The sequence below is a fragment of the Metopolophium dirhodum genome, chromosome 1 (assembly GCF_019925205.1).
Source record: "Metopolophium dirhodum isolate CAU chromosome 1, ASM1992520v1, whole genome shotgun sequence".
Taxonomy (NCBI): Eukaryota; Metazoa; Arthropoda; class Insecta; order Hemiptera; family Aphididae; genus Metopolophium; species Metopolophium dirhodum.
Genome location: NC_083560.1, coordinates 2,925,170 through 2,948,113, shown reverse-complemented (window position 1 = coordinate 2,948,113; position 22,944 = coordinate 2,925,170). Strand labels below are relative to the sequence as shown.

General features: G+C 30.3%; 1 protein-coding gene and 1 pseudogene across 8 annotated transcripts; one reads left to right on the top strand and one right to left on the bottom strand.

Moving 5' to 3' along the window:
* Window positions 1-532: 532 nt before the first annotated feature.
* LOC132936007 (uncharacterized) lies at window positions 533-22,726 on the bottom strand. Of its 8 annotated transcripts, XR_009663381.1 has the most exons (6): window positions 12,751-12,901; window positions 3,265-3,417; window positions 1,592-1,915; window positions 1,310-1,525; window positions 1,168-1,204; window positions 1,035-1,056 (listed from the first exon to the last, which is right to left on the bottom strand). XR_009663381.1 is itself a non-coding variant. In XM_061002662.1 (4 exons), exons 2-4 carry the CDS (start codon window positions 3,273-3,275, stop codon window positions 1,432-1,434), a joined length of 429 nt encoding a protein of 142 aa, XP_060858645.1. In that variant the 5' UTR covers window positions 3,276-3,417; window positions 21,911-22,726; the 3' UTR covers window positions 533-1,431. The 8 variants fall into 8 exon arrangements, 2 of the variants coding, with proteins under 2 accessions (XP_060858645.1, XP_060858644.1); XR_009663378.1 differs by having other exon boundaries at window positions 533-1,056; window positions 1,168-1,525; XR_009663377.1 differs by having other exon boundaries at window positions 533-1,235.
* Window positions 10,467-11,156, top strand: LOC132937352 (uncharacterized; annotated as a pseudogene).
* Window positions 22,727-22,944: the final 218 nt, after the last annotated feature.

The following is a 22,944-nucleotide window of genomic DNA, read 5'->3' as shown; positions in this document are numbered from 1 at the left end:
AAATCAAGTCATACTGGTTAATTTTCTTGCACCAGGTATCTTGCAGAGGGTAAACATGTCGGAAGTACTTGTTTCCCATTTTAATATAGTAATTCTAGAGAAATAACACACGGAGATCATAAGGTTCTTTGACTGTATCCTACTATACCAAGTAGGATAATCTAAAAAATTAGTACAAATTTAATGTTTCTCAAATCTTCAATAACTAGTGATTTTGTACGAAAACCAAGACTAAGTAAAGTTGTTGGTCATTGAAGGCTACCGAGCTTCGTCAGTTCTTACTTTATACCAGACCACTTGCTTTGAAAATTGTACTTAATGTTAAGTGTATGATCATTTTATGGTTTTGAATGCATTGAATATTATATTGCGTCCAAATATTGATGGCAAATTATTTAATTATTTTGATAATTTCTTAAAGAATTTTGATAAAAACTTATAATCGCTTTGGTCCTCTTGATGCTTGTTGTTGTATATTTGATACTTTAATTTAAGAGGATGCTACCCATGCATTTGTTGTCCCTGTCTTACACACGTACGATATATCAAATTTTCATTCACTAGTTAGTGTGCTGTTAGTTTTGATATTAAGAGTGAATTGACCTGTTATCAAACTTTTAAGTTAGGTTAGTGTCCTCTTAAATCTTTGTCTCATTAAAATTAAATTAGTAGAAATTATAATAATTTCATGAGAATAATAAATAAAATATAATTAACTTGTTGATTTATTCAATTTATTATTACGTATACATATTTAAAGTAATCTCCCTCTACATTTTCGAGACTGACAATTGCATATTATTTTTGTGGAACCCGTCTGTTCTGTTCCCACCAGTATGTTTTTGTGTGCAAATAACGATACCCATGGGAACTGTAAGTCATGCATATCAACGAATACATTTTGGACAAATATATTTGGAGAACACGAATGATTGAAATAACATCCAATATTGCCTCTAATTTTGGCATCCATAATATATACACACTCGTTGTTTCCAAAGTATTCACGCACTGATTTTGAAGGTTTAGGCTTTATTTTTTCGTATCGCGTGTACTCTGGAAGATGAAATGGACCAATATAGAAAATCCAAAGCCCAAAACTGCTATTGATATATTGGTATATTGTGAGTTATTTTATCCAGATATTAAAATTTTTGCAACAATTACCATTACATCAGCAACAGCAGAAAGATCATTTTCTTCCCTACGGTGGTTGAAAAATAATATGAGATCTTCTATGACAGAAGACAGACAAAATGGGTTAGCAGTACTGAATATTCATAATATTCATATTCTTAATATTCATTACCTAATAACATTGTTGAAGTTGGACTGCTAGTACTGAATGTTGATTGGTCAACTCAACCATTTGACGGTTTGGATAATTTTCCAAATAACTTTTTATAAAATACCAGGAATTCTCTACTTCATCTATACAACATGTATACTTCTCCAACGTGCAATTAAACGAATACCTTGGTGTTGTCGATATTGAACTTTACTATCATAAAAAAAAATCAAGTATCTAAAAAAAGAATAATTATTAGTATTGAAAACTATTGCTATCTTGTCATTATATAATTAACCTTACCGAAAGTTATTAAGCATATTTGGAGGTTCAGCTGCTATACCAGCATAAAATTCATCATCATATTTAGAATTAGGATCATAACATGAACCTTTTATAGTTAACTGCATTGCATATACAGTTTGTCCACTCTCAATAGTAGGATACTGGAAATTCCTTTCTAGAGGTATATTAGCTGGTACAACACAAACTGTTCTATCAAACAAGATACTATTGTCCTTATCAGGTTTATCTAGTTTAAACTTTTTGGCTCCTTTTGATGCATAACTTGTGACATTTGAATTAGATATTTTACGTTTAGGGTCACATTCAAGCATTTCTTTTACACTGGAATAAAAATACATTAATATGTTAATAATAATATAACAAAATAGATGTATCATTCATTTAAAAATGTATCTTGCAGATGACACCAAAAAACATTAAGTAATCTGTTATCCATAGGCCATTATTTTTAACTTTGTCTGCATAGTAACTAAACTATTTGTTTTTATACACTTAACCAATTAAACCAATAAGCATTATTACTATACTTATATTTAAAATATCTATCTAATTTCAGACATCTTTTTATTTAATACTAATTGAGTGTTTTCGCTCACTTATCTAAAATTGTTTTATAGTGCTTTTATTACTAGAAAATGAAAATGAATTGTAGAACATGTCAAGATAGGGTTATATAATAATTTGACCAGTTTAATATACTAGTGGGGACAATACTTAATAAGATGAAAGAACTTAGAGATCAAAACTTGAAATTATTTGAAAATTATGAAAAACTTTCAATTGAAAGCAAAAATTGAAGAGTTGGACCAGAAGTCATTTGAAAATGCAGTTGAAATTATTGGACATTACCTATAATGTGGAATGAAGATTGCAAGTATAGTTAAAGGAATAATTGAAAAATTTAAAATAGAATGTGATGTATTGAAAGCATATAGATTATAACAACTGAACATAAAACCGATATGAAAATAATTGCTTGGCTGTCAGATAATAATGGTAGAAAACGGTTGGTCACAGAAGCGAAAAAATAAATGGGCAGCTAATCGGTATCGAGACAACTGGCCAACACCGAAAATATATATTAATGATCATCTGACAAAATTGATATATTAGTAAGGAAAGATGAAAATACCAAAGTTATGAGGATCTACAACGAAAATGATTTGAATAAAATAATATAGGTAGGTCTCTATCTGTTTTAATTATGTACCTACATGTAAAAATTATATAATGAATGGTACTATAAATGAGTTAGATAACCTGTATATTAGAACTAATATTTCTATTTGATATTATATTATATCGACTTACAATCATATTATTATATTTAAGCATATTGGGTATTAAACTAACAAGAGCTGATCTATAGGAACCTATTCCGACATAATTGAGAATCGCCGTTTGAAATACAAACAAAAGTAACGAATGTTTTCCAAAATATATATATATATATATTTTTACTTGTTCATGGATGCGCGCAAACAGGTTGGTGGTAACATATTCTCAATTCTGATTCGGACATAACGCATTCAAATTTCAAGCAAGTGTAAAATAAAAACATTTAACAATTAACAGTTGAGGTTTGCGATCGGAATATAATTTATCCATCGTATATCACAAATGTTATTCGTGATTTATTATTCTATTTTTTAATATTAATATTTACTGACCTTGAAGACATGTTATCGAAGATTTGCAGTATGACACTGACCAGCGTCAGGATATACAAATCAACCACTCAGCGGGATCCGTGAAAAATGAAATTTGTGTCCTCTGAAACAACGGTGGCTGCTTCGGCGGTACAGTGATCAAACAAGTAGCAACTAAAACATAAATGGAAGAAACTAAATTGAGGTTATCGGTGGTACCTAATACCTATATCTATAACGTCAGTGTGTTGCAGACGAGTAAAAAACAGTTGTATGCGTGCCACCAAATACTAAAATGTAATCCATTTTAAAATTTAAGTTAAATTAAATATAACCACTTCACTCTCGCACAGTTTATTTTCTAAATTCGTTAATGTTATGTAATTTTATTTAAAGTTTTTATTGAATTTAACCACCGGATGAATATTTTACAAATAATATAATAATACAAAAATAGGTAGTGTTGTAGTTTTGACGTAAGTAGATATAACATCTGAAGAAATTGTAACGTGCCGCTGTCACAAGTTGAATGGAAGAAGGTGGTTTTTTAAATCACTCGTAAATGATTGTATAATTTGTATGTTTTTATTATTATTTAAATATAATAATTAGGTAAATATTCTAAGTCTAAATAATTAAACTGAAGCTAGCGAGTTGTGACAAGTATTTAGTTAGTGACTGTTCTGGAGTTGATCTGCTGCTCGTCTGATGAACGCTTGTCCATCAGCTCTCCTCGTTGGGTCAGTCGTCCCTACTTTACTCTGCACAACCATACATGGTCGTCCTGCGGTTAGGCCTAGCGTGGGATTGTCACACGCTTTTGCACACGCCGGATGTCTAACATATATTTGTAGTTATTGTGCATTTGTGGTGTTATTCCATATAACCACACAAGATCTATACGGACATATTAGAGTTATTTATATACGTAGTCATATATACATTGACGCACGCCGTCCATGGTCACGCGCTCGATATTATTATCCATATACGTTGTTTACGCGGTATCGTCGCGTTACTACTACACACGCACCGTATACGCTATTACTATTATTATCCAGCGCGACGGTAGTGGCGCGAAGCTAAGTAAAAAAAAATAGCGGAGTAACCACTAACGTATAATAACAGGACACCGAGTTTTAACATTGAAAAATCGTCATAATTTATGTCGATTCTTTGCCAAGTTCTACAGGGCAAACGGCTGAACATATAAAGTAGTATGAGGTATCAATCGATCAGAAATATTGTGCAGGTGGGAATAGAGGAATTCGCTAGCAGATTGGTTAGATATGTAACGTGCCCCAGTCAATAGAATTGAAGGATGATGGAAAAAATGTAGATCTTGAGTTTAAAGTATAATATAGTTACGTTTATTTAATTTATTTAACTGTTGTTGATATATAAAAATTATTCTAAGTCCAATTATACGACTAAAATCTAGCGAGATGTGACTATATAGTTCCTGATTGTTCCTAAGCTCGTCGGTTGCTCGTCTGATGAACGCTTGTCCATGAGCTCTCCTCGATGGGTCTGTCCCTGTTCCTACTTATTCTGGATAACCGTATATGGTCATCTCGCGGCCTCGTCACGCGCTTGCACCCGGCAGGAAGTTGAACACATATATATGTTGTTATTGTACACGTGCGGTGCTTTATTCCATATCACTCACGATTTATATGGACATTTTATGCGAGTTATTTATATAAGTAGTCATATATTGATTGACGCACGCCGTTCATGGTCGCGCGCTCGATATTCGTTTGTACTAATACACACGCAGCGCATCTGCTATTATTATTACTATTAATGTAATTATTACGCGGCGCGTACTATATACGATTACTTTGATCTACACTTTGATCTACTGCCTAACAGGTGTTATTTTTAGATAAATGGTTAAACAGTCACAGCTCGCTACAGATAGTTTGTAAGTTATGAGCAACAATGTTCAAGTACTTTTAAGACCGCTTATTCATTCCCACTACTCTCATAGGGGCGGCGGCGGCGGCAGCGACGATGTACTACGACGACGCACGGACGATATTCTTACTCTATGGTGACAACTGACAATTGCAAAAACAACATTTCGTGACTTGCATTCGATTGTTCGCGACGTGTTTACTTTTATTATTATTTCCTTCTATATTACTATTAGGAGGCCAGCGGTTATTAAAGATTATTATTATTATTATTATTATTATAGAATACCAGATAATTAACACATTAACATTAAAAATAGTTGATATCACACCAAAAACACTTCGTTATAACTCCGTGTAAAAAAAAAAAGCTAAGTTAAAAAAAAAAAAATTTATTAATGATTAAATCTTTAAAAGACGTGATATATATGGAAATTAAGTAAAATGCCATTTTATAATATTACAAATACCTATGATGACAAATAAGATCAATTGTAATGTTAAATACTTAGTCAACATATATTGTTGATACATTATTAATTACTGTAAATACTGTAGTGGTTATTTAATTGTATTTATTTAAGTATACTTCTACGTCCTGCCAAATAGTTAAACATAATATGTTGACTAAGTATTTAACATTACAATTGATCTTATTTGTCATCATAGGTATTTGTAATATAATAAAATGGCATTTTACTTAATTTCCATATTATATCAAGTCTTTTAAAGATTTAATCATTACTAAATTTTTTTTTATTAACTTAGCTTTTTTTTTACACGGAGTTATAACGAAGTGTTTTTGGTGTGATTAATGTTACGCGGCGCTCGCTCGCATATTATATATTTATATTTACGCGGCGCGTACTATGTATGATTAGGGCTCGGAAGTTGATGACCTTAAAAACATCAAAAAATTACCTAAAAAAAATGCAAATGACATAAAAATGACGAAAAATGTCTTTAAAAAATGACCTAAAAAATTTACAAATATTTGTTTTAAATTTATAAAAATACATTTTTTTTAAATATTTTACTCTATTTTACTATAAAATTCTATACACATTTATCAAAGCTTACAAATTGCTCAAAATATGACACGACCAAGTACCGATAATTACGTTTGCCACATATCGTCCTACTGAATCTGTGGTTTCGTCTATAGAAATCCATAGCTTTTGATTTTCGCAATAACCTCTTATTTTGTTAATACAGTCTTCGTAACATTCAGCAACATAGGTTTTCCTTAGCGTTGATTCGTCAGGAATACTTTTGTACGTGTATTTTTTCAAAAATGTACGGAATAATTTATTTGATATTTTGTGTAGAGGAATATTGGCTGATAAAAAAGCTTGACATAAATCGTAATTAAAAGTAGATTTTTTTGACGACGTAGTAAGAAAACTTTGACTTTGTTTTAAATCTTTGCGCTCTATCCCATTTTTATGTTTTATACGGGAAATGTGTTGTTCAATAGTGAATTTTTTTTCTGAGGCCACCTTTACCTCACATACTTTACAGTTAAGAACTGTGCCATCGGAAGAAAAAATATCGTCGCCGAATTCCGACACAAATGCACGCAGACGAGCACTAACCGACGTTTTAATTTTCGGCATTTCGAAAATATTACGAAAAAATAATAAAATGTAGGTACAATATTATTTACTATAACACGAAAACGACGCGACGACTGTAATCGGTCAGATAAAATCGGATACTAATCGATTATTAGGAAACACGACAACGACAAAATGTAATCGGCGAGATAAAATCGGATAGGTACTAATCTTAGTCCATGGTAATTTCCAAGTTTTAAGTCATCGGCATACACAAGAAACGATAAGAAGTGAACTAGTGTGAAATCAATAAAAATTTTGAAAAATGACCTGAAAATGTCAAAAAATGACTTAAAAGGAAAAAAAGCCAAAAAATGCATAAAAATGCAAAATAAAATTTAGTTTTTCAGATTCACATGTGTAGTAAACCTGCGTTTCTACGAATATATTAAGTACCTTTCCGCGGTAGGACAACAACAACAAGGAGATTAACTTTCAACTATTCGATTCCAAGAATCGCGTACATGTACGTACCTAGAGTTTTACGACGTAATTAAAACTTCGACATCAAATATCTGCAAAACAAACCTATAATAATTTAAGTGCCAATAAAGAAGAGTGCCAATCGTACATTCGGGTTGTTTTGCAATAACAACGTCCAGCTCCGGTTCCCTTTCAGATATCCACCTCCTGGGCTCTACCGTGTACATTTTTTTTATACATATAGATTTTATATAAATATAAGATAGAGTCTATAGCAAATTAGGATTTAGTACAGAGTCTGCACTACGCAGTCACTAACTTCTCGGGCAGATGCTTTTCGCTATGTCCTCAAATTTATCTAATTTCTTTATAAATGTTTAATTATTATTATTTTGTCTTAACAATAAAGTACTATAAATAACTTATACAACTTGTCTCTCTCCAACCTTCTCTCCTACATTAACCATCAACGTCGACGAACTCAAAATATAAGCGAGCAGTGAGGGATCACTACACATGCTAATGAAACACATTTGTAGCAAGGAGAGTATCGTCTAAAAAGTTCCAAAAAAAAAATGCAAAATGCCTCAACTTCCGAGCCCTAATGATTACGTATACACTATGATATTACTTAAATAGGTGTTTATATAGGTAATTTAATAGGTATATAGTCACAGCTCGCTACAAAATTATAAATACGTCACCTAGCTAATTAGAAATGTCATTTAGATTTTATATTATTAATTATTTTACTTTTTTTTTAAATAATTACAAAAATATTAACATTATGTATTTTCTCAAATTCTAAAATATTATTAAACATTGATTTATATTTTAATAAAAATTGTACTGTATGTCATCTACCAGTATGATATTATTATATTCAACGATTAAAATTAATATTTTATTCGAATTTTTTTCACGTGAATAGTTGCAAATTATCATATAACAATTTTTATTTAATAATATCCAGAATCGTGTGCTGATCACGACCGTCCTGTTCGCGCTTCGCAACACGGTGAAAGCTGGTTTCGAACACACGCCAGCCGAGTTGGTTTACGGTGCGACACTTCGACTTTCAGGCGAATTGTTTCACCCCGCCCTCGCAGAATCTCAACCGCCCGTGCACGTAGCGACGCTCCGGGACTTCATGGCGCAGCTGCGATTCACGCGCGGTACTATAACTACACTCTACAGCACCCGACGCGCTACGTTCGTCCCGAGCGATCTGAACCAGTCAGTCATGTTTTCATTCGAGTCGACGCCGTCAAGCCGCCGCTCCACGAAATTATGATGATAGACCATGGTATATTATATTCCGTTACAATAGTTACCGACGCTCACGCGTCATACCCGAAATACTTTGTCAAATTATTTAAATTCGTGTATTCCGTCTGACGAGAAGTCAGTAGCGACTAGCGTATTTGTGTAAGTGTAGTCGTACTAGGTCAACCTCCGACGCCCCGGGACTTCTACACATGAGATATATAATATCGAGTAATATATTATGTATCTAATACATGATACACCACCGCCCCAATATTCCCTTTCCGTGGTTGGCTACACCGCCCGGTACATCGGCATCTGAACATGCCGAGCGGTAGCAGCTACTGTTTACTTCTTACCGCGACTACCGACAGTAACGGGCCTCTCTCAAATTTAATAATAAATTACGTGTTTTGATCCGAAGAATTGATGGAAAGAATTATAATTGTTATTAGTTTTCAATAATTATTATATTATCGCGCACGAAGACTGAGCCGCCGACTTGCGTTCTGTGATTGGCTGACAGTCAGAAGGAAGGAAACCGTCCTTTATCGAAAGCGACGGTGTCGCCGCCGTGCATACAGAGAATCACGAAAACATCGCGTTTTGCGCGATCCTTAAACAATAACAAAATGTACAATCAATAAGATAATCATTCGCAAAGGAATATTATTACACGTAAATAAAACATATTATCATATTGTTCATATCTATCTATTCTGTGATATTATGCGTGATAATCGCAAGAGAAAACGTATACGCGCGAGTGGAATCAAACAAAATTGTGATAGTGTGATAATACAACTCACTGCGTATACAGCTGCTGCAGTTCTCGGCGATGCGCGAAGAATAGTTTTGGTTGGCCGAGTGGTATATTCTTAAAGTGACCCAAGTATATGATCACAATAATTATACGGATTAACAACCGGTGGTTAGATTGTAAGTAATTCAGTAATTGTAAAACGTAATTAATAATTAGAAATACATTTGCTACTTGTAAAAATGATAAAATAATTTGAATATGAATACCATTTATCATAGAAATTAACACATTTTAACAATTTAACAATATACTTAATAGAGTAAAGCACAATCTATGTATTAACATGTTTTTTTTATTCATAAATGAGTAATTTATTTTAATTCAATAAATAGTGTACCTATTTTAATATTATCTCTAATTTAAAATCTAACTTATTGGTAGATTGTCTGGATTACCTAGGTAAATTCATACTTAAATCTTTGGAAGTTTAACCAAAAATCAAAATAGTGGAAATGTTAAATTATAAGTTCTAACATATCATATTATCACGTATAATGAATAAAAAAATATATTTTATTGGTAAAGAGACTTAAAATTATTGTATTATCTATGTAGTAATACTTATTAGTTATTAATTATTAATTATTTAGGTAATAATATTTTCATTTTAAATTTATCAGATATTTTTTTTATGCTGTTATAATAATAATATTGTTACTAATTGTTATAGGTAATATCTGTTTCTTTAATATGTTAAAACAGTAAATATGTTTTCCAAAATTGGAGGTTCTAGTTATAAAAATACTGTAAGAAGAATTTTAAGAAAACTTCTTGAATATATAATTTAATATTATATAAAAAGTAACATCATATTGAACATAAATATCAACCTAGTTGTTATTCGCAAATTGTGAATCATGCCATAAAGGTTACAATAACAAGGTCAATTGGTAATTTGTTTATAAGGCCACCTTTTACCATACTGTAGGCACTACATTATAAAATTACTTATGTGTACGTCATGTCTATATGTTATTCAGAAACAAATAAAATAAAAGTGAGTGGAGAAGTTTTTTGTACGAATGAAATAACTGATAATGACCAGTAAACTATGGATACATTTAACCCCTGGTAAAAATATTAGTCTCAGTTAATATAGTTCTTATTTGGTAAGTTACATAGTTTTTTAATAACGTCTATCTTTGCTAATGTTGTACAGATGATAGTGAGGATGATATGTTTGAGCCAGCATACCACTCAACGGAAAAAAGCAATAAAACAAATCATATTGGTCACAATTAGTTTTAGTTAATACAATTATTATTTGATAAGTCACATAATTTTTTTTTTAAATTTCTATATTTGCTTAGGTTGTACAGATAATAGTGACAAAAATATGGTTGAGCTGAATATTTCAGCAAGAGAAGTATCTCAAGATGGAAGACGAAATTACTTCTAATGATGGAGGTAAATTAATTTTTATAGTAAATCTGGTTATTGTAAAATAAAATGTAATAACTTAAAATTAAAAATTTTAGTAAACTTATCAACCATTGGCATTACAAACATCATGTAAAAACAGTTCAAAGCAACACTATACACTAATTGTTTACTTGAACAATTACTACAATCCAATAATCAAACTGTCCAACCAGCTAGTTTAAGTATTCAAGAAAAATTTCGAAGCAAGTTCCACAGTTTGCCACTTAATTCCTTAGAAGATGTTGTTGAAATGGAAAATAAGTTGAACGATCCAGCATCACAGCATTTAATGGTAATTTTTTATTCATGATTATTAACTCAAACTTAATTTATAAATAATTGCTTTTATAATTTTAGAAAAATCACTTAAGACAAAGTGGGTGCCAAAATAGTATATAAGAAACTGTCACTACTATATTAAGAATGTTAATGACTAATGAGTGATACCCAATTCACTGGTATCACTATAGTAATTTGATTTAGTAAAAAAATAACTACCATCCATCGTCTAAGTGTTCGTCCCTATAAGTACCTACATAAATAACAATAATTTACATTAATCATCTTTCTTATAATAGTGATTGTGTATTTGTGTTATGTTTTTTATTATATATATTCTTTAGTTTGTGAATATCCTCATAATATAACAATTATTACGACAGCCTACGATGGCTAATATATAATATTATAATGTTATATTGACGTAGACAGATAACGTAAACAATGATGGTACTACTAATATTAATTTGTAAAATATATATTCGACACATATTGAATTTCCTTCTTTGCATCACTGTACAGAGCAAGAGTATTGCTCAATACTTATACCATGAAGTAGTGAATAGTACGTAATATTGAAATTAACAAAAAAGGAACTACATACTACAATAAATTAGAAAATTCAAGTTACAATGAGTTCCGCCTAATGATCACTGGTTTATAGTGTAACGGATGATATCTGTTTACTACGACGTATATTAAATAATTAAAATAGGTAGTTAATTGAAAGACAATGAATAACTACTGTGGGAGATGGGAAAGCAAACACAACAACAATTTGGCAATTTGCGGGTTTGGATCAAAAAGGTTCTATGTGTAAATTTGAAATTTTTCAGAAAAGCCAATTTAAATATGTTTAAATATTTTTCAGATTTGGACGTATAAGTTATCAAAACCTTTTAAATTAAATCAGAATTTGTATTATTTCGACAGTTAATTGAGAAGAAATTTGGTAATCAAAAAATATTAAAATATTTACATAGAACCTTTTGGATCCAAACCCACGAATTGTCAAATACAGATATACGATCATGATAGGGGAGGAGGTCAGCCGAGTGATCATGAACTACGGGAGTAGTATTTAAAGCGCAGTACATATTTATTTAACTTTTAATATAAAAATTCACATCACACATACAAAACACGAATCGCATTTATGGTGGCAGGATATGGATACATATATCATACATATATATATATACATAAACTAGAAACAAGGACATAGTATCTAATGAATGTTAGTGTTTCGGGGAAACGACGATATGACTTTTTGTACAACTAAGCATGCAGGATATAGATAATGACTTTACGCAATAAGGATAAGTCGATGGACAACGGGGAAGGTAGGAGAGCATGGGGCCTTATAAAAGCCGACCTAAAACGGCCTGTATTCAGACGTGTTCACCCATTGGCATCACAAGCATCTTCATGTCACACAGACTAATAATTGTATTATTTTGACTTGGAATAATTTCATTGAAGTACATCTTAATAAACATCTTAACAATTCAACGAGTTATATTTTATTCAATCCAAAAGAAGAAAATCTTCATCACAACAGTCTTGCTACCTGCAACCCGGTAAACCACACATTCGACCCGATTGTCAGTTTACCACAATAGAATCAACAATTTATTGGAATCATAAATGAAAATCCCAAACCAAATATTATATTGAAAACAAAGATGCTTTATGGATTCAACTGGTTAATAGAATCATAATGGCCTGAACCAATGTGATCACATAAATCTGTACTCACCGTATTAAAAATATTGCACTCGGAAGGTGCACCTATAATTTCAACTAGTTGACTTCCAGCACCACTCCTGGCAACTGCGTCAACAGCAATTATCTTTAAAAACTAAAAAATATATAAAGCTTCAACACTATATAGTAGAAATTTACGTTGTGCATAAAAGTTTCCACACACGCACAATCCGTTGGCCCAAGGGTTTTTATTAAATCATGTAAGTTAACTCAAATGTGAACGCACTTTTATAATTGTGATGAAAAACATACAAAATAGGGTTCGCGGGCGAAGACATGATAAGGTTTATTATCAATATTTTTATCATATTTAGTTCTGTGATATTATCATACCTACATTGAGATAGATAATATATTATGTATCTAAAAACTTGCCGGGCTACTGTTCACTTCATGCCGCGTCTACGGTAACGGACCACTCTTAAATTTAATAGTAAATTACGTGTTCTTTGATCCGAAGAATTGATGGAAAAAGTTATAATTTTTATTAGTTTTCTATAAAAAAAAAAACTGCATTCACGTTAACAATATACGTGCACGAAATCTGAGCCGCCGACTTGCGTTTTGTGATTGGTTGACAGTCATCGGAAACCGTCGTTTATCGAAGAATCACGAAAACATCGGGTTTTTGCGCGATTCTTAAACAGTAAGAAAATGTACTAACAAAAAAGATAATAATTCGCAAGGGAATATTATTACGTGTAATTCAAACATAATACAAATAATATATAAATTATTATGTGTGATAATCGTTAGAGTAAACGTTTACGCGCGAGTGGAATCAAACAATTGATAGTGTAATTATCGAGGTAATAATACAACTCACTAGTATACACTACAGCCGCTGCAGTTCCATGACGGCGAGGCACGAACAGGAAGGATTTGGTTATTAAGATCAGAATATTTATACGGATTAACGAACGGTGGCTTGATAGAGTTAAACTGGTGAAAATTCGACGATGTGTCGGTTCCTGTGGTCGGTTGCGAGTAACACGTTTTAAAAATTAAATTACAACACTTATTTTTTCCTCCGAATTAATATTTATTTAAAGTAAACTATTGTAGACATTCTAATATGAACTGAAAAAAATCTGATAAAAAAAAATATTGTTCTAGTAGTCATCGAGAAATTTAAAATGGCAGTGTGATATCGTTGGGTTTGATACCATATTATAATCGATCATCTATACATGTACAATTTGCCCACTTGTTAAATTAATTAGCTAATATAGAATATCACCTTTTTTTCTTTATATTCTGTTTATGTAAATTTTGTGCCAACGACAATAATAACACCATAGTTTTTGTACAAAAATTTATAATTTTTTCCATAATATTAGGTACAGAACTATACGAGGTTTAACATGTTTTGGGCAAGTAGCTGGACATAGTACAAAGACTTTACCACAATACAAATTGATTAAAATAACTCGTTATACATATTATTTGGTTATAATGAACATTTTTATACATTTTAGTTACCGGGAAAAAAAAAATTCAGGTTGTACAATATTGTTACTAGTTCATTAAATGTAAAAACTAACAAAGTTACATAAAATCGGGCGAGACAACAACACATGTTGGAAGACATATTCAAACATCTTAAGCTTTATTAATTAATGAAATACAATATTTTTACAAAAAAATTAAGTTGATTTAATAATATTTTTTTTTTATATTCAAATAGGTAAGTAATAAAAATCATAATTCTATACTTGAGAATTAACTGGCCAACGATAATTGGATAAATAATGTTTCAATAATTAATATATTTACCTATGAATAATTATGATATTAACGAAGATAAAATTCTGCCAAATTCAATAAAATGGTAGGTACGTACATAATACATTTTTACAAAAAAAGAAATGTATTATAACCAAGATATAACTGTTAGGCATAATTTTTTTTTTTTAATTATCTGTAGCTATACTTGAAATCACTGATAGAGTGGGGATTAATAACTTAAAATTGATTCAAGTAAATCCAGCAGGTATTCTAATGATTTTAATGAAATACTTACTGTTTATTATATTTTATTTTATAAATACATTTATTTAAATAGGTTCCTATAATATGTATGTTTCATAGATATTAATAGATTTTAAAATGTTATTGTTTCTTAACAGATATAATATAACAGCTTATACGACAATATAAGACATAATTTAATTTAAAATTTGTGTTCAATAATTTTGAAAGTGTAAATATATGATGAAGATAGTAACTATGATGTGCAAAAAAAACAAAAACCTTCAATTCAACCGAACATAGCATTATGCAATAATCATGAGTTTGAAAATGCTTATAAAATACTTCCAATACCAAATGAAGATGCATTGAATACTTTAAAAGACATTTTATGCAATGATGCCTTATATGAACAAACTGTAAGTAATTGTGAAATGTAATTAATAATTAGAAATTTGCTACTTGTAAAAATGATGAAATAATTTGTTATTTATTATAGAAATCAACAAATTTGAACAATTTAACAATATACTTAATAGAGCAAAGCACAATCTGTGTTTTAACAGGTTTTTTTTCCATAAATTTGTGATTTATTTAAACTCAATAAATAGATACATACCTAAATTTATATCTCTCATTTAAAATCTAACTTATTGGTAGATTGTCTAGATCTAAACATATATGTGTACCTAAGTAAATTCATACTTAAATCTTTAAAAGTTTAACCAAAAATCAAAATAATGGAAATGTTAAATTATAAGTTCTAACATACTATATTATCATATGCAATGAATAAATGTAAAATCTTTTAGTGGTAAAGAGACTTATAATTATTGTATTATCTATACAGTAATACTTATTAGTTATACATTTTTTATTACTTAGGTAATGATATATTTATTTTAAATTTATCATATATTTTTTTTTTTATATACTATAGGTAATATCTATTTCTCTAACACGTTAAAAAAGTAAATATGCTTTCCAAAATTGGCGGTTCCAGTTATAAAGATACTGTGAGAAAAATTTTAAGAAAATTGGTTGAATATATAACTTATAATGGATAAAAAGTAACATCATATTGAACATAAATATCAACATAGTTGTTATTCCTAAATTGTGAATCACGCCATAAATGTTACAATAACAAGGTCAATACGTAATTTGTATATAAGGCCGCCTTTTACCTTACTATAGGTACTACATTATAATATTACTTATGTGTACGTCATGTCTATATGTTATTCAGAAACAAATAAAATAAAAGCGAGTGGAGAAGTTTTTTGTAGGATGAAATAACTGATAATGACCACTAAACTATAAATACATTAAACACTGTTATATGCCATTATAGGTTTCTCATGACAAGTTGTAAACCAATTGGATTCGAAGATTCACCAGAATGAGTATGCAAACCAAATAGAAGTTTTACTAAATAAAACAATCACCAAGATGTTGGAATAATAGATTTAGGCAATTTCTATTTGAGTTGAAAATAGAACAAAGTAGGTAGGTACATTGAATCCGTGTATTTATTTTAATCACAATAATAATGAAACATTAATTTTAGCTATTTTTGTTGATGATGGTTTTATTGTCAAGCAACAAAATAAAAATAAATATATTATTACAAGGTCTTGAACGATAGTTTGAAATAACACAAGGTAATCTAGATTATTTTCTAGGTATGGAAAGAACTAGATGTTTTGACGGATCATTATGTATACATTAAACAAATTTTACTAATACACTAGTTAGCAAATTTAATTTATTAAATAGTAAGGAATATTTCAGGTCATCTGTTCATGCTAGGGCTGTCATGGCAAGCGCAGAGGCAATCCATAGTAACGTTCAGCTCAACTGAAGCAGAATATATTTCGGCATACAAAACAGTCAACGTTTTGGTTAGTTTTGGAAATTACATTAATTCTTTATTGTATAGAATATTAATTACGGGGTTGTGTTGAATATTGTATAAAAAGTAACATCATACTGTTCAATAATAACAACATAGTTGTACGAATCACGAAATAAATGTTTCAATTACAAGGCCAATAGATCACTTGTATATATTCTACTCCAGATTACACGATATAATTGATGTACACTGTCAAAAAAAACGTATGTTCTCCTCAAAGTATCCTTTATGGTTTTCCAAAACTCTAAAACAGTTAATATTCTCAAAAAAAGTTGCCCATAAAGTATATAAACAAACGCCAACTAATGTAAATTATAATATATTCTCTAATCTACGTGCTCAATGTAAAGTTGTTAATAAGACTGATTATGGTAATTTTATACAGAGAACTCAAAGTTCAATAGCCTCTAACCCTCAAAGGTTCTGGAATTATATTAATAGCAAACGATCAAATTCTAATATTCCATCTGTTATCTCATATAATAATCAAACTGTTACTGGTGGTGACAAAATCGCGGAAAGTTTCGTCAATTATTATTCTACTATCTACAAACAATTAAATTTTATGCAAAAACCACCCGATGATATTAAATCGATGAAAGTCGATTTGAACACCTGCGTCATTACTTTAAGCGATATTTATGATGAGTTAAGCAACTTAAAATCCACTACTTGTCCTGGTCCTGATAATATTCCGTATGCTTTCTTCACAAACTGTAAATGTGTTCTGTCTATCCCTTTATTATACTTATTTAATATGTCACTTAAATCTGGTGTTTTTCCGGATAAATGGAAAATTTCTTATATTAAACCGATTCCTAAAGGGGGAGACATTACTTTGGTCACTAATTATCGCCCAATTTCTATAACTTCGATTATCCCTAAATTGTTTGAAAGTATTGTACACAAAAAAATTTTTCCGTTATTTAAAAATATTATCTCTGATGTTCAACATGGCTTCATGCCGGGTAAATCAACAACCACGAACTTACTAGTACTCCAAAATTACATCCTACAAGCTTTCAGAACTGGACTCCAAGTCGACGTTATTTATACTGATTTCTCCAAGGCGTTTGATAAAGTAGATCATTGTGTTCTTAGCTCAAAGTTATTTAATCTAGGTATACGTAATCCTTTCCACTCTTGGTTAGTTTCATTCATAACTGGAAGGCAGCAATATGTAAAATGCACGAGTTTTAATTCTTCATTATTTAAAATTAACACTGGTGTTCCACAGGGATCACATTTAGCTCCACTTCTATTTAATTTATTTATCAATGACATCGAATTTTTAAACTCTAATACGTTATTATATGCAGATGATATGAAAATTTACCGTATAATTACATCCCCAGCTGATAATTTATTGCTACAGGATGACTTAAATCGTCTCAGCACCTAGTGTACTCAAAATAATTTATCCCTCAACATAGACAAATGTAAAATTATTACCTTCTCTAAAAACCGTACACCTACTTTATATAATTATTATATAAACAACATTAAATTAGATCGAGTCTATCTGTACAAGGATCTGGGAATTTATTTCGACCCATCTCTTTCATTTAATTATCACTATATTTATATTCAAAATAAAGCCTCTTCAATGTTAGGTTTCATAAAACGTAGCTGTAAAGACTTCGTAAATCCTTTAGCGTTAAAGTCACTCTACTGTTCCTTCGTTAGATCATTACTTGATTATGGATCTATAGTATGGTCCTCACAATCAATCGGTGCTACAAAAAGCATGGAATCAATTCAAAACCGTTTCTACGTATCATTCAATTCAGATGTTGTATCGAACGAGCGCCTCACTCATCGTATCAACCATTATTGTCCTATTTAAAGCTAGAAACCCTTGTCAAAAGAAGGAAAAGACTTGATCTATGTTTTATTTTTAAATTAACGAATGGGTATATTAACTGTCCTGAACTACTTTCTTTATTGAATTTTAATATCCCAAATCGTAGAACTAGGCAATTGAATACTTTTTATGTGCAACTCCAACGTTCAAACTATGGTCTAAGTGCTCCTATAAATAGATCAATGCAACTTGTTAATTATTTAAATGTTGATCTATTTTCCTGCGTCTCCTTAAAGGATTTTGATTTTTACCTAAATAATATTTTAGCTGTTTAAATATTATAATCTATGTCAATTACTCATAAGTTGATTTCCAATGTTATACTACTTTACTCTGTATTCTTAACCTTTTTGTTTTCAGTGAATTATTTTCATAATTGTCTCATCACATACATTACTTAAACCTGTATATTTACCAAATGGATACTATCTGTATAATTGTCTTATTATTATTTTAAAATTAGTGTTCATGTGATAACAAATATTATTATTATTATTATTATTATTACTATATTATATAATTGTAGACGTATGTCTATAGTAAATGTAACTGGGTTCGCTCGTTTAAATTATACAAATAAATAAATATAGCCGTATTTTAGCATACCTACTGTAAGCACTAAATTATGATATTACTTATGTGTACATCATGCATTAGTTATTATGTTACTTATTACTAAAAGCAGTGTAGTCATTTTTGTCTAGATTGATCTACAAATATAGTTCTAAACTCAACTAAACTGTTGACTAATAACTATACCGGCCATAAGGACAATAAAAATGCATTTAGCGAGGCATTTAGTAAAATAGTAATTATGTTCTCTACTTCTTAATAAGTTATTGGCCAGTTGGCAGGTATTGAAATTATTTATTTTATTTAAGAAATTAATTTTAGAAGCAGTACCTACGTACATTCTTCTTCTTTTAATTTAGTAAATGTTTTTTTATTTATATTAATTTACATTTTTTTTTAACTAAATAATTTATTAACATGAAGCAATGTTAATCTGTACATATACTAGTTATTGTAATTAAGTTTTTTTAATGTATTTTTTTTTACTAAAAATTTTTAGAAGCAGTACCTACATTCTTCTTTGAACACCACAAGAATCAAAGATATGGAAATTGTTGCTATTATTTGGCTCACAAAAGCAAGTGAAAATCTAAAAACAACAACACCAGCTGATTCCTAAGTTTAGTAAATGTTTTTTTATTTATATGAATTTACTTTTTTTTTAACTAAATAATTAATTAACATGAAGCAATGTTAATCTGTACATATACTAGATATTGTAGTTAAGTTTTTTTATGTATTTTTTTTACTAAAAATTAAGTTTATAGTAGGTTATAGTTTTTTTTTTAGAAATTATTACCTGTTATACAAATACATTTTAAATCACATAATTGAAATGCGAGGTGTGCAAGTATTTAGTTAAAAAAATATACTTATTTTATACCTGTTATATAAATTAAATAAGTAATATACATTTATATTGTTACTTGACTTATATTTAAAATGTTAATCTGGACTAGTTATTGATTTTTCAATGTATTTTATTTGCTAAAAATTAAAATTATATATTTTTTTTTATTAATGATTATCTGCATATAAATAAATTTTAAATCACATAATTTAAATGCAAGGTGTGTATATTTTAAGTTAAACGATACCTATATTATATTTAAAACACTGAACTATAGTTAGTCACATTTTTAATAATATTATAACTACAAAATGAAACTGGTTAACTTAATGTTTCAATGTTAATTTATTATGTGATTATTTTCTTTTTAAAATTTGAACTATAATACCTACCTATATAAAATTATTTTTTTTTTATATTTGGTATAATTTGCATTAACTATTTAGGTATTTAATATTTTAATTGATCAAATTCTTATAAAGATGATTTTTTTTTCCGTTTTGAAACCCATGTATAAGATTAACATATTATTATAGTATAAGTATTGATTTATATGTATTATAAATGATTAGCAAAAAGTTTCAATCTTAATAAAATATGTAAGGCATTTTTTTTTTTATAATTTTAAGCTTATATATTATAAAAGGCGAGATAATAGGTAGGTATATGAAATTTTTTTTATTGATATTTGATATGGGTATGTATCAATTGGTAATTTAATAAAGTTAGGTACCTAATGTTATTTTATTTTTATATTATATAACTTATTTATATTAGGTAAGTACTATATAAATTATTTATTGATGTATGTATATACACTTATACACCTATATAACTTTGTATACAAATGTATTGTTAGATCAATTGTATTGATCAATGAAAGTTATATACTTTGATGGTCTAGTTATGTATTCCTTAGATATCTAACGAATATCTTGACAGATATTCCATGAAGATTACTTTCTTTTCTTGCATATCAAATTAATGTCGTGTGTGGATACCAATACCATATTCCATAAATATTTTCAAAACATTCCTTAGATATCTAAGGATTTACCTAAAGAATATGCTAATAAAATATATGATCTTATGCAATAAGCATACTACTTCTCAAGCAAGACATAGTGATATAATTATTATATTCTATTAATTTATTTAGCATATTGTTTAATATACATAGAAAATATACCTATCAATTCTCTAAAGTATTCATTAAGTTTGAAAAGAATATAGATAATATTATTATAATTTATATTATTGTGCGAGAAGTATAATATTCATGTGGGTATGTTGTTTACATTTCGATATTTTCGTTTCAGCTTTTATTTTGTTCGTAAAAGAAGCAAATTGTATTTAATGTTTAGTGGCCGAAAAGTGTACGGTCGTTGCTATGCATACTGCATGTTGCGCTGATACCGCTTCTGTGTTTAAATTTGTGTTTAGCGGAAACGATCAAGATATGCTGTAGGCGGAGGGGGGCTGGGATATGGTTACCTCACTGTTTACCTCTCTCTATATATATATAGAGTTATATAATATTATAATAATACAATAACAAATTAAGGGTACCTATGGTTGGGCGCTGTACTATAATATATAATAAATTACAGAGATCCATGATAGTCAACCGATGAATAGGTAATACAGATGTGATCATGACAAATTAAACCATATATACTACGTTTATATTATGGCGCTAAAACAGTTTAAAACTAAACAGTTTTGAAAGCTAAAACGCTCGCGCTATGTAGTTTAAGAACTTAAAACTGTTTTATTTGCATTAACCGGTTTATCAAATGTACATATACACGTTTAAGCAAATAAAACGGTTTTAACTAGTAGGTACGAGCGTTTTTGCTTTCAAAATGGTATAGTTTTAACGCCATCATTTAAATGTAGTAATAGAGTAACAATATTACTGACGGTTAAGAGTTACCAAAGACGAGTGACGACAAAAACGATATAACAACACTTACCTAGTATATAGCTTGGGTTGATTCCGGCGCGGAATCACTCTGGTCGCCCTGGACAGGACGTGAAGCTGACCGATTGACTTCCGCAACTTGCAGAGCACACACAAACTCCATGCTGGAAAGTGAACAGCGGGATTGGTAGTGGTTTCGTTAGAGCCGAATGACGATCGCATCGATTCACTTCGGCGGCTGTAACGTCAACATTGATGACCATCACGGGCGAGCAACAAGGCGTATAAACGCAACGCGTCTTATGCTAATCACCAGCGCGACGACTTAACCACACGACTATTTGGCAAAAATACGATAGGTACGCGAGCTTAGTCCGACAGTCGGTTTTAGGGCAGCAAACAAAGGCCAAAGACGAGCGAAGTATTGTCTGGAACACGTCGTCTAGCCGGGATCACACTGCGCATCGCGTTGAATCTTGAAATTCGAGCGGTGTAGCGCGGTACAGTAAAGTTGACTCGCCGTCTGATTGGTGCGTCTCTTGCCGACATAATATTGTCGGTCTTTGTATTCCGCACCAAATGAAAATTTGTGCGACGCGTCTTATCCACTCTATGTATATGCGTATATCTGTGCGTGTGTACGGCGCGTCGGTTTTAACAATTATTAATACTATAGTGGAGGTTGCGGTTTAGTAAGCGTATTGACTATTATACCTCCAACCAAGTCACGTGGGGCGTGACGAGAAAATGAAATAATTGAACAACGCGGCTTGTTGATTACAATTGAACGTTTATTCGAAATATACAAGAGAGAACGGTGGAAAATAGTACAAGTTATTAGTGGTGCTCGTTGGCTTTATTGGCGATACGACAAAAGCGTTGGTCACGAGGTTGTTGTGAACGACGAATGTATATTATGAGGAAAAGCGGTGCAGTGCACAAGTGTACCTACTATAGCGTAGTCGCGTGATGAGAGGAGAGACGAGAGAGTCGGTCCGGGCGGCGGTTAAGCCGTAACCGCTGGCGAAGCCGTTCGTCGATTCGGAAGGGGGTGACCAACATCAAGCCACATCGTTAGTGCCATCG